The sequence below is a fragment of the Podarcis cretensis genome, assembly GCF_951804945.1.
Source record: "Podarcis cretensis genome assembly, chromosome: 1".
In the NCBI taxonomy this organism is placed as follows: Eukaryota; Metazoa; Chordata; class Lepidosauria; order Squamata; family Lacertidae; genus Podarcis; species Podarcis cretensis.
The window spans coordinates 32,380,537-32,393,877 of record NC_137170.1 but is presented as its reverse complement, the minus strand read 5'-3'; the positions used below and the strand labels follow the sequence as shown (position 1 = coordinate 32,393,877).

General features: G+C 42.0%; 2 protein-coding genes across 2 annotated transcripts in view; one reads left to right on the top strand and one right to left on the bottom strand.

Moving 5' to 3' along the window:
• Window positions 1-5,214, bottom strand: part of AREL1 (apoptosis resistant E3 ubiquitin protein ligase 1) — a 23,047-nt gene extending 17,833 nt beyond the window's left edge. The window contains exon 1 of the mRNA XM_079985525.1: window positions 5,075-5,214. The gene's annotated coding sequence lies outside the window, so the exon portion shown is untranslated. The remainder of the gene's footprint in view (window positions 1-5,074) is intronic.
• FCF1 (FCF1 rRNA-processing protein) lies at window positions 5,078-13,341 on the top strand. The gene is made up of 8 exons (XM_079985538.1): window positions 5,078-5,339; window positions 7,171-7,238; window positions 7,534-7,605; window positions 8,502-8,650; window positions 9,225-9,297; window positions 10,132-10,219; window positions 10,581-10,675; window positions 13,083-13,341. The coding sequence occupies exons 1-8, from the start codon at window positions 5,145-5,147 to the stop codon at window positions 13,129-13,131; spliced, it is 789 nt and encodes a 262-aa protein (XP_079841664.1). The 5' UTR covers window positions 5,078-5,144; the 3' UTR covers window positions 13,132-13,341.

The following is a 13,341-nucleotide window of genomic DNA, read 5'->3' as shown; positions in this document are numbered from 1 at the left end:
CATAGTAATGATTCCAAACCTTCCAGAAATTGAGAACTTAAGAATAGCCTAAACAAGTATTTCCATGGCAGGGTTATCCCCATGGCAAAGAAACTGGTATCTTCTTCAAGTCCATCTTCAAAAACAAGCTCTCTATTGAGCTGCTTGGAAATTCAATCAAAATTCTCCATTACTGAACCTTATTAAAGGTTATGTGTGCATTTTTCTTTCCAAAGAAATCCCATAACACTAAAATATGGGCTTAGAATTCCCTCCATTGAAGTGATAAATGTAACTACTGCAAGAGACAAAACTGTCATTCTGAGATGCCCTTCCATTAGCATCCTCCATGCAAGATCAAATGACAGATATTTTCTGGATAAATTTTGACCTGAAACTTGGCAATATCCTTTCTAATCTTTGGAGGTTAGTGACAACTCAGCACTTTGTCACTGTTCTTAGGTGCACTATTTCAGAATTCTCCTTGCCTGAAAGGCAGTCTCAGTAAATTTAACTCTGATTCATTTGTTTTATATGAAATGACAGGCAAGATGCCAGCTAGACAGACAAAAGAGAGCAAAAAGAGCTGACACGTTCTCCTATGCATCGCATCAACGTGGAGCAGCCATCAAACACACTTAGGGCACAGAGGTGCAAGCTGCTTTACTTATTTAGCCCGTTCCCAGGATACAATGACATTAATTATTAGACTGGTGAGCTAATCTGGATCATCAGACTGCTTAGAACAAGTAGGTAATGACCAGAGGAATGAATAAATCATTCAGAAGGCATTTTAGATATCCTTTCTTCAAAACAGTGTGCAATTTTACAGATCCTCTATAACCTGATCTTGCCTTGATCCCAAGATAACATGAATGATAAAACCCATTTGTAAATCCAAATACTTTGAAAGCCCTATTCCATAATACACTCTAGGAAAATCATTTGCATGCAAAGACTGTTGTTTAGAATAGTTAAAGAAGTACTAGGCCATTCAAAGTACAAGGAGGGATAGCATTGTGGTGGTAATGATTGCAGAAGTCACTTTTTAGTTAGTGTTTTTATTGGATAGCTCAACCTAAAGAATACCCATGTCTTTCTGTGCAGTGCTAAGGTTAGCGGGGTGCCATCTTCTCCTCTGGATAAAGGTAAAGGTAAAGGGACCCCTGACCGTTAGGTCCAGTCGTGACCGACTCTGGGGTTGCGGTGCTCATCTTGCTTTATTGGCCGAGGGAGCCAGCGTACAGCTTCCGGGTCATGTGGCCAACATGACTAAGCCGCTTCTGGTGAACCAGAGCAGCACGCGGAAACGCCGTTTACCTTCCTGCCGGAGCGGTACCTGTTTGTCTACTTGCACTTTGACGTGCTTTCAAACTGCTAGGTTGGCAGGAGCTGGGATAGAGCAACGGGAGCTCACCCCATCGCAGGGATTCAAACTGCTGACCTTCTGATCGGTAAGTCCTAGGCTCTGTGGTTTAACCCACAGCACCACTCGCGTCCCTTCTCCTCTGGATACTGCACTGTTAATCAACACAATTGCTTTCAGAGCTAACGGAAAACATCAAAAATTCAGAAAATAATGTCCAAATTATATTCTGCCTCAGCTTGCACAAATAAATATGGATTCTGAAATACTATTAGAGCTGAAGCCCATCATTCTAATATGACTATTTAAACTTATAAAATCATAGAATTGTAGAGTTGGAAGAGGCCATGAGGATCATCTATCTATTCCAACCCACCCTCATAATGCAGGAAGCTTTCACCCAATGTAGGGTTCAAACCCATGACCCTGGTATTAAGAGTCTCATGCTCTACCTACTGAGCTATCCACATGGGAAGTTTTTTCCTGTAAACTGTTATCATGATTTCTATATTTAGAATCCTGCAGTGGTACCCACTCCCCTTCCACATCAAACTATAGCAACTTTTTATTCCCCATGTGCAGTGTTACAGAATAATCGGAGGGGAAATGTTCTGTCACATTGAAATAATTTGCACACAGACCACAAGCAAGCAGCAATGTTTGAACTTAGCAGGGTCAGCTAGCACAAACCTGCATTCCCATCACATGTAAATTTATAATCCAGAATGCAATTAACAATGCAATCCTATGCGTATCTATACAAAAGCAAGCCACAATGGGATTTACTCTCAGGTAAGTGCTGCCTACATCAGTATCAAAAAAAACAGGTCTCTGTCATGTTGCCAGGTTACACTGCCCCACCAAATTCCACCTTTTATAAACCTTACTAGCAATAAAACCTACCCACGTGACGCTGACACAAAAGTCTTACAGCACATATACTATAAAAAATGAAAGTTCACTACCCCTCTTCTCTCCCTCCCCACCTCTTTTCCCCCAACTTTATACTGCCTATAACATTAGTGTCTCACATCAAATATGAATGATCTGTAGAAAGAACTCTATGAACTGAAAGCAGAGAAACTGCATGTACTTTTGTAACCCAAGATCTTTAATAAGAACAATTTTTAAAAATAAACATGACTAGCATTTTTTCTTCTTGCATGCTATAAAAAACTGTTACAGATGCTAAATGTAAATAAGGATTATTTTTAAAATGAATGAAATATTCCAAACCAATCTTCCATTAACAAGTCATACTGTTTCCACTATCCATGAGTTCATCTTCCTCCCTAAATCCCATTTCAAATCAAATAAGGTAGACAAAGGAGAGCTTTATTTTGGTTCTTGTAGCACAAAACTTGCTTGTAGGCCAGAATAAATAAAAGTGTTACACAAATCATTAAAGCTAAATACTTCAAAAATAGATAAAGGTGAAACAGCCCATATACCCATAATTACCAAGACACATCATCTACCAGACACAGTACTCCCTTCAATCTTAACGCTCCTGATAACGCTTAACGTCTTAAAGAGCTGTCCTTTTAAAAATTGCATTCTCAGCTTACACATATGTTTATAGCTAGCAATTATGTAAGCAACTGAGGGAAGTTTTGCTTATATCAATGTTCCCTACACAGAGGTCACTTCCATGTAGAGGTGAAGAAACTCCCTATGCATTTTGTCACATGTAATGCATTTACACACTCCTGTTTCACTGTATGTGTGCTATCTGCAGTGCATGTACATGGTGAAACAGGCATATGCGCATTAGTGACTAAGTGAACAATTATGTATAAGCTTGTATTATAAAAGGAGCCATTCAGATAAGAGTAGCAATTTACCAGTGTGCCTTTATCTCACATCAGGAAAACTGTTTTTCTCTAAATGTATTACCTACCTCTGGCAGACAGATGGGGATCTGACTAGCCCATTACCTCCCCACCTCTATGGGCCCACTTTGAAAGGAGGGCAAGGCAACCCACCTAACATCATTATTATATGAGTTGATAACTTCAAAAGGCTTGCGCTTAATATGGATCAGCTAATCAGTAATTACAGTGCATCACACCTGCAAACAATTTTTTTCCTCCATTGACCAGCAAGTCCCAAACTGTTCTACTACAACAGAAGATACTGAAAGAATCACATTAGAAATTAATCAGCAATTAATTGGAAAGAATCCAATGAACCACGTAACTCCAGACTTTCTGTATGCATGTTTCCACAAAATGCTTATTCAAAGATCAGCTGGAAGATCACTATCATTTTTTTTAACAACAGCTGTGAAATCAGCTACACTGTATTTACAGTGGTTTGAAATTCATCAATAGGATGTGCTTAAATTCCCTACTGGGAATTAAAAACATTTACTATTTCATTTCACACTTATAAAAGGCGTGAAAGTACAGATCTCCAATACAAACTCAGAATTCTACAGACTATTACTGGATTAATATACAGGGCAATACTGACAGAACTGGAACCAAAATAAAAAACAAACAAAAATCCAAAAGAAAAGGGAGCAAGAAGATAAACACTTTCACGATTCGGATCTTTCAGGAAGAGAAGCATATTCAGGACTGAACACCATCCTCCAGATCAATGAAGAACAAACATTTTAATGTGGAAGAACAGAAACAAAGCAAAACTAGCTACAACAGGACAGCCAGGAAACCTTTGAAGCCAGGATGGTTCCTTGAATCGGAAACTCCCATGTGAGAGCAGTGTAAGAAGCATGGCTCCTTCCTAACTTGCCCTTCAGGATAAATTCAAAGTGGGAAAGGAATAGGAAGGAGAGAAACTCCGCATACAAAAATTTGAGGGCAGTAACTTCGGCTGATCGCCGAAGAATTGATGCTTTTGAATTATGGTGCTGGAGGAGACTCTTGAGAGTCCCATGGACTGCAAGAAGATCAAACCTCTCTATTCTCAAAGAAATGAGCCCTGAGTGCTCACTGGAAGGACAGATCCTGAAGCTGAGGCTCCAGTACTTTGGCCACCTCATGAGAAGAGAAGACTCCCTGGAGAAGACCCTGATGTTGGGAAAGATGGAGGGCACAAGGAGAAGGGGGCGACAGAGGACGAGATGGTTGGACAGTGTTTTCGAGGTTACCAGCATGAGTCTGACCAAGCTGCGGGGGGCAGTGGAGGACAGGAGTGCCTGGCGTTCTCTGGTCCATTGGGTCACGAAGAGTCGGACACGACTAAACAACAACAACAACAACTATGTGCCAGGCAGACTCTGACTATACCAAGTAGCCACAAGATCACCCTTTTCTCCCCTCTGCCAGACAAGCACCTGAGGTAAACCTGAGTCCCGTCAGAGGGAAAGGCGGGGAACAGAATATTCTGGAAGGTAGGGGGAGAGGAAAAACGAGATGGTGCCGAATTATTTCAGGGCTTTCGGCAACCTGAGTATTTGGCCCGGCGCAATCTGAAGAACGGGGTTTGAGGGCCAAACTTACTTCTTAGCCCCAAATGGAAACTAGGACGAAACCCACCACCGGGCCCGATGCCCTCGCGGGACTCGGACCACCACACCCCGCTTTACATCTTATCCCTCCCCCCACACCCCGCTTTTACTTCCAGGAACCGGGACGCTCCCCCTCCTTGCAGGGCAGCGGAAGATTTCCCAAGGGCGCCGCCCCCTTCCCGCCGGCGGCGGCTGCTTCCTTCTTCGCCTCGAAACCCCAACCCCACCGCCGAGTAATGCCTCCCTTCTCTTGCCTCCTCTCTGAAGGGGAAGCGGCGCTCATGGGAGGCAACGGAGGCGAGTCAGGGAGTAGCCGCGCTGGTCATGGGACTAACGGTCAGGGTCGGTTCCGTGCCTGCTCTGCCACAGCGCACTCCAGCTACAACACTCTCTCTCACTCGCTCGCCCTGCCCCCCTGGCCGCCAGTGGCCGGAAGTGACGCTCAAAGCGTTGGGCGAACGAACATGGCGCGCGCCGGAAGTGGGCGAGAAGAACGCTGTGGCTGGGACTACCAAAATGGTGAGCGCTTTACCTCGGGTGCGGGGTTGTGGCGTGGCATGGCAGGGAACTGGCTGCTCTCACCCGCGGTCCTCTCACAGTCCATTTAATTCTCCATTGTCGATTAATTCTCCATTGTCCATTTTGCTGAGCAAAAGCTTCGTTGGGCATAACTGAAACGTCTCGAGTTCGCCAGAGCGGCTCACCATGCTAGATGTTGGACAGAGACGGGGGCAAGGGGGAAACTGAAAAAGTGTTTTAAAATCCCACCAGACGTGCTTTTAAATTCGCTCCCGCTTACGAGCGTATGAAATGACTAGCTTTATCTCTGTTGTTGGGAAGGTGCTTCTCAGGACCCGTGCTGTGAGGGAGTAGAAAGTGTTAGAGGGAGGGACGGGTGCTGGAGGTTGTGGGGGAGGGTGGGTGGGAAATAATGGCGAGTCTGCTATCCAAAAATAGTTTCACACATACATTTTTTTAAAAAACCTACGCTCCTGTTTGCCACTTAAAGGTAAAGGGACCCCTGACCATTCGGTCCAGTCGTGGCCGACTCTGGGGTTGCGGTGCTCATCTTGCTTTATTGGCCGAGGGAGCCGGCATACAGCTTCCGGGTCATGTGGCCAGCATGAGTTAGCCGTTTCTGGCGAACCAGAGAAGCGCACAGAAACACTGTTTACCTTCCCGCCAGAGCGGTACCTATTTATCTACTTGCACTTTGATGTGCTTTCAAACTGCTAGGTTGGCAGGAGCAGGGACCGAGCAACGGGAGCTCACCCCGTTACGGGGATTCGAACCGCCGACCTTCTGATCGGCAAGTCCTAGACTCTGTGGTTTAAAGTCTGCCCCTTACATTTATTTATTTTTTAATATGCTCCTGTCTTTGCCCCATTCTAGTCAATATACCAAATATTTCCTGTGCTACTATGTTCCTTATAGATATTCACATTTCTGGGTAGTTCAGCTGTTGGGGTATGTGAATCCTAGAGTAATATGGAACACTGTTTGCAAAGATAGGTTTGCAGGCAGTAAACAATACCTATATGAATTACGTCCATCCAGTGGTTATGATTGGGTGGATCCTGCAATTGTATCTCTCAAACCTGGGGAAGCCAATTTTGGAGTGTTTTGATGAGAACCTAATTTGAGTAAAGACGTTCTTATTATGCATGTTAGATAATAAGGAACAGGATGTATGGAGTGCCTTTCCATTACCAATAAGTTACCATAGCTACCACCCACACAGATCAGGAACTGGGTCCTGTTGGTAAAAGATTTTAGTCTTGGCATCGCCTTTCTTAGATATTCCAGTAGTGATGTATGGAAGTGAGAGCTGGACCATAAAGAAGGCTGATCGCCGAAGAATTGATGCTTTTGAATTATGGTGCTGGAGGAGACTCTTGAGATTCCCATGGACTGCAAGAAGATCAAACCTCTCCATTCTGAAGGAAATCAGCCCTGAGTGCTCACTGGAAGGACAGATTGTGAAGCTGAGGCTCCAGTACTTTGGCCACCTCATGAGAAGAGAAGACTCCCTGGAGAAGACCCTGATGTTGGGAAAGATGGAGGGCACAAGGAGAAGGGGGCGACAGAGGACAAGATGGTTGGATAGTGTTTTCGAGGTTACCAGCATGAGTCTGACCAAGCTGCGGGGGGCAGTGGAGGACAGGAGTGCCTGGCGTTCTCTGGTCCATGGGGTCACGAAGAGTCGGACACGACTAAACGACTAAACAACAACAACAACAATTCTTAGATATTAAACACTGGCTATGACTGTAGTGTGCGTGGAAGAGGATGACAGGTTTTATAGTATTTTAAAAAAATAATGGTCTATTATTAATTTTTCCTTTTTAAGGGGAAACAAAAGAAAGCAAAGAAATATGCTGCCATGAAACGCATGATCAGCCTCCGTGACCAGCGCATGTAAGTCTCTTGATATTATTTATTAGTGGCACCTACTGAAGTGTAAATTCTAAGAGTTTTGCATATTTAACAAGACTGAAACACTTAACAAAGTGATCCTGTAAGTCCCATTGAGTCAAATTCATAATGGTAGGATTGTGTGGTGCTCCAAAATGATCTCCAAACTTTTTTTAATCTTGTGATCCTATATTGATACAATTTTTCCCAACAATAATGTCCCTTGGTTATCTACAGTGGTTTACTGAGTAGATGGTGTGTACAAATGATTAAAAAAAATTTTTTTTGCCACCCCAAGCAAAGAGGCAGACCGAGCAAAACCTAAAGAGAAAAAGAAGGATGATTCCAGTGCAATAAAAGAGAGAGAGGTGTAAGTATCTAATGATTTCCCATCAATTCTGTTGGCTACCTTAATACAAAATTAGAAGTAAATCCCATTGATTATAGTAGATCAGGCAAGGGCAAACTCTGCCCTCCAGATGTTTTGGGACTACAACTCCCATCATCCCTAGCTAACAGGACCAATGGTCAGGGATGATGGGAATTGTAGTCTCCAAACATCTGGAGTGCCGAGTTTGCCTATGCCTGTAGTAGATGTTAACTTTCAGGTGAACATGCTCAGGATTGTGTCTTAACATGAAGACTGTTATGTGGGTGCTTTTAATTTGGCTTGGCAAACACATGTTATTATCTGGGTCATTAGCAAACTAGAGCTGATCAAGCAGGTAGTGGGTGGCACATTGCAAGTCAGTGATAAAGTGGCCAAACTTTCTTTATTTTAAGTGTTTTGCTTCTTACAAGTAGCACATATACAAATAATTGGAATAAATGATTTTTGGTGTTCTGCCAAAATATTTTGAGCAGAAGGACTTAGCTGTCTTGAAAAGAAAAGACATCTACTGGGAGAAGGTTCCACAACTTGAGGAAACTCTTTTTAAAAGCCCTTCTCTTGCTGTAAAATGTTCTTCCCTGCTGTAAAGATGGTACTGAGAATAACACCATGTGGTGGGACCTCAAGAGATGGTGGTTGAAATGTAAAAGCACCCCCCACCCACCCACACACACACTAGAATGCTTGAGCACACTTTCAGCAGTAAATGTGACTTACTGAGTGTTTTGTCCTCTGAGCATTTTGACACATTTTTCAATACATTTTCAAGAGTTTGTAAGCTGAGAAAAAGCACTTCTGAAGTTATACGCCATTTGTGGACAGTATGTTTTGTTTTCCCCTTTGTAACTTGATTTGTCCCATGTTTGTCATTTCAGCCCTAAATATCCTTCCTGTTTGTTCTTCCAATATAATACACAACTGGGGCCTCCCTACTACATCCTGGTTGATACCAACTTCATTAATTTTTCCATTAAAGCCAAACTGGATCTGGTGCAGTCAATGATGGATTGCCTCTATGCTAAGTGTAAGTATGTAGATCTGTTACATCTTGTTCCAGGGTAACATCATTGTGATAAGTTGAGACTATAAAAACTCCATCAATGGTGGCACATTGTTAAGACTAAAGTAGCAGTAATGTATGAGGTTCTGGCTTTCATTATTCTTATTGTTGTTGCCATCATCATCATCATCATCATCTAGTGCTTGCCACTAAATGCTTTTCAGTTAGACTTAACAAGTGTATCCATCATGACTACCAGCTGTTTAAAAATAACTACTTTATTGCTAACTTTATTGTTGCATTAATGAAATAAAAAAAGTTCGCTGATTATCAGATTTTACCATAACTGTCAAAGAGGTCTTTATTAATGTTTTACTCAAAATATCAGTTAGATGCACAGAATAATATAAATAGAAATGAAAAGCAGATCAATTAAGAGTGTGCTTTCTGTTCTGATAATTGTCAATGATGTGACTGACTTTCGGAGGGCTGTATGAATATTCATAGTTTTGAAACCTAATATTTTCTGATTTAGGCACCTGCAGGAGTTTGTTGCAATTCAGTTTGGTGATATTAAATATTTATTGTATTCCTGTAGGTATTCCGTGTATCACAGATTGTGTCATGGCTGAAATTGAGAAACTGGGGCAAAAGTATCGTGTTGCCCTAAGGTAGGGACCTATAAGTGGACTCTGTTATTGAGTTTATCTAGTCTAACTTAGGAATGTGAAGAACAGGGACTCTTCCTTGGGGTACAAGAGCTAGATTCGAAATCATTAAACTTGGACAGCTTGTCACTGCTTCACTTCTTTTGTTCACCAGGCTGGATGTACCTTTTGAAGAAAGCAAGGCAGTTGATCTTCCCAGTCTCTTCCAGGCAGAATTCAATTCTGCCCTCCTCCTAAGTTTGTAGCTTGAGTGAATGATCAAGTTCATAGAATAACTTACTGGCTTGTAGATTCACCAGTTAGATCAAGGTTTCAAGAAAGCAGTTTATTGTGCTACACAAAGGAGACTGAGAAAGAATTCAAGAAGGTTTTTGTGTTCCATCAGCAGGCAGAGAACTGAATGGAGTTTGCCTTGCACTTCAGTTTACTCTCTGCCTCTCACATGCCCCCAAATCTGCTTCAGGGGGTCTTACAATCCTCCAGACTCTGATATTAAGGGTGTGAGTGGGGGAAGGGGAAGAGGAGGTTCAGTCGTGTGCACAAAATTTGTTGCATGAGCACTGGATAGAACCCCAAGTGTATGCCTGGGAGAAGGGTTTGAAGCTTCCTATTATTTAATTTGCTGGAGGCCAGGCAGTTAGCATACCCAGGCAATACATCTGACAGGCAGGATGACAGTCAGAAATAAACATTAAGCTGAGAATAGCAACCTACAGATTTGGGGTATACCTAGTGAGGAAAGGACAGAAATTGTTTATCTTCTAGGAATCTTTTAATTCTTCTAATTATGTCAGTTGGCCCAATGCTATCTTAATTCTCTGTTTGATTATATTACAGGATAGCAAAAGACCCACGATTTGAACGTTTGCCCTGCACTCACAAAGGGACCTATGCTGATGACTGTTTGGTGCAGAGGGTCACTCAGGTACCTCTACCTCTAGAAAGTCTGTTCTGTTGGTATGCAGATGTATGTAGAACTGCTTAATTTGCTGAAATTAATGACCTGAATGAAGCTGGCATTCAATTGAAACTGTCTTGTAGCTGATATTGCCTCTTTTGGAAGGAGATGCCACTGCTACAAACAATTGATAGTAACAGAGGAGATCCTGTCTCTTCAGCTCTTCAGGACATGTTCTTGGAGATACTGTATTTTAAGGGAGGGAGATTTGATGTTTGTCTAAAAACTTGTTCCCTCTGGAAATTTGTATCCTCTGGCACTCCGTGGCCAAAGGAAAGACAGCATTTGATTCGTTTCTCAGTTACTAGATTATCCTCTTTTCTTGCAGCACAAGTGTTACATAGTGGCTACTGTAGACAGAGACCTCAAGCGGAGAATACGGAAGATCCCGGGAGTCCCAATAATGTATATATCAAACCACAGGTAGGTGAGCTCCCACTTGAGAGTAATATTCTCACAAATTAAATTGCAGTTTACTTTGTTATAGTGTATTTTGAAACGTTGCCTGTCGTTTTATAGATAGTCTACCTATTATAAAGGAAGGGCTTAATAGAAATAAGAAAACCACAACATGAGTGCGAGAATGCTGTTGTGTTCATATCCTGCTGCTCAAACTAAAAGAAAGTCTAAGTACAGGCAGTTTCTCTTTCGTATGCTACTGCGCACAGACACAGCGCAGTGTGTCTGGAAGTGGCTGGAAGTACGTGGCTCCTGAGAAGACCCTTCCCAGAACCTGAGTAGGATGTCCATGGAGGGTCTTCTCATGAGCCGAAGGCGCAGTGGGGCTTTGTTGAGGCTGCTCGGCTCCCCCACTTAACAGCTGACATGGGGGAAAGTTGCTGCTGCTGCTGCTGCTGCACCACTACCCTGCACATCAGCTGTTCTGAGGGGAGGCTGAGCAGCCTCAAAAAGGAGACCCTTACAGGACATTCTCTTCAAGCTCTGGAGTCTCCTCACTAGCCACAAGGACAGTTCAGGATGCTCCCCACTTACATGAATTTCACTTATGTGTGCAAGGGCTGGAACGTAACCCCTGTGTAAGTGGGGAGTTGCCTGTATATGTAACTGCATTTATTTATACCCATACATGTTTGATGTTACCACTCCCTTCTGCCCGTAACTCTGTTATCCACTGTAGTTCATTGGTAGAGCACATGTTTTGCTTTGCTTTGCTTTGCCTTTGCAGCAAAGGATCCCATGTTCAATTCCTGGTGTCTTAATGTAGGGCTAGGAAAAACTCTTGCCCAAAACTCTGGAGAGCTGCTGCCAGTCATCATTGATGATAACGAGCTAAATGGACCCAATGGTCTAATTTTAGTTTGAGACAGCTTCCTATGTTCCTGTTAAATCAAGATTTGCAAGCTCCTTGGAACAAAGCCTGTTTTCTTGCTTTTTATTAGTCTTTAAAGAGCTACTCATTATTGATGCTATATAAGTAATAACAAGGGCTATGTCAAGTAAAAGTTAATACATTGTTATTTATATAGTTCTTTTTTAAAAAATAATATTTATTAAAAATTTTCAAATATAACAGAAAAAGAAAAACATCCAAATTTAAAACCTTATTTTCATTGGCATCTTTCCAGGACTTCCCCTCCCCTCCCCCTCTTGTATTCCAATTCTTTCAAATAGATTCAACAAATTCTTACCCCAAATTTTAAAATTATTATCATTGGCCCAATTTAAAAAAAATATTTTCCCATCCCCTAAAATCGACCTGTTCCCTTCCACGAGTTCCCGTCTTTAATATGCAATACAGATTAAGATAAACAGAAAGATAAAAAAAAAGAATAAAATGTAATTTAACACCCTTTGGATTCCAAATTTCCCTCCCCCCTTTCCCGGTTGCGTTCCCAATGTCCATCAATGTCTACTGTCATCCTGGAGCTCCCACATCTAAACCACAGTCCTTCACCAGTCCGCTTTGCCGTCTTTTTATTAGTCTTTGCCATCTTTTGGTCATCTTTGGTTTCACATGTCCAATCTTGGAAGGAGTCTATCTTCCAACTTTGTCCAGTTCTTGTTATTCTTATTGTTCTTGTTGTTCTCTCTCCTCCTCTTTTTTTTTTTTCCCCTGCTCTCCTGCACAAATGTTCTAATTCCAAAAAGCTTCTAATTCCTCTGCAGAGGCTTTGTTATTCAGGAACAAAACATTACGTCAAGTCCCTTCCATTCTTCAATAGATAAATCTATTGTCTCCTTTAGTGTGTAGACCTCTGTAGACAAAATAGTGTTCCATTTCTGCAGTTTCCCAGGCGATAAAAAGTCCTATTCAAATTTGATGCCAACAATACTTGTAGTGTCCCACAGCTCCTCTAGAGGGATTATAGTAACTCAGTTTCCTTCCCGATCACACCCAACAGTCAAAGTAACTTATTATTCCTTGTTTTAAACAATTTATATCCAATTTGTAACAAATGTGACCAGCAAAGTCCTCGTAACAAAGTTCTCTTTTTCTTCTTCCGCTTTGACAGCTCCTGTTATTTATATAGTTCTTTATAGACTAATAAAAAACAAGACTGCTCCCTGGCTCCAAAAGCTTGCCGCTCTCATGTCCTTGTTTATTGTTTGCTCTCTTCCCATCAAAGTAGAAAGTGGCATACAAGAGATTTCCAGGTGGTGACCAGACCCTTGCCTGCTTAGCTTCAGAAAGATGGTTGCCTTATGGGCCTTCAGATCACTATAGCAAAGGGTTTTATGGATTCAAGCTCACTTAATCAAATGCAATCAAATAATGCCAGCAAGTACAGTGGCACCCTTATTGTGTTTTCACTGCATTCCATGGTGGGTTTATGATAGACTACTTACCAAAATGCTTCATTCATTCTAGATATAACATTGAGCGGATGCCTGATGACTATGGAGCCCCCCGATTTTAACCACCTGTTGAAAAGCATCCAAGATATGTCTGCTGGGACCAACTGCCAGTTTTTACAACACTGGGCCTGTTGCAAGGTTCCTGTTTCTAATTTATTTCCTGCAGTGTTTGAAGCTGAACTGATTTCTTCAAACTTGTCTCTTCGAGAAAAATCATGTGAACTGTACCCTTGCTCTGTGTTCCAGAATAAATATTCATTATTGTTTAGAAA

Excerpts from the sequence above, each read along its gene's own strand:
- FCF1 (XM_079985538.1), top strand. The coding sequence starts at position 5,145 with ATGGGACTAACGGTCAGGGTCGGTTCCGTGCCTGCTCTGCCACAGCGC. Across the intron at positions 7,606-8,501 it reads GCAATAAAAGAGAGAGAGGT|CCCTAAATATCCTTCCTGTT; the intron begins GTAAGTATCTAA and ends TTGTCATTTCAG. Across the intron at positions 8,651-9,224 it reads GGATTGCCTCTATGCTAAGT|GTATTCCGTGTATCACAGAT; the intron begins GTAAGTATGTAG and ends GTATTCCTGTAG.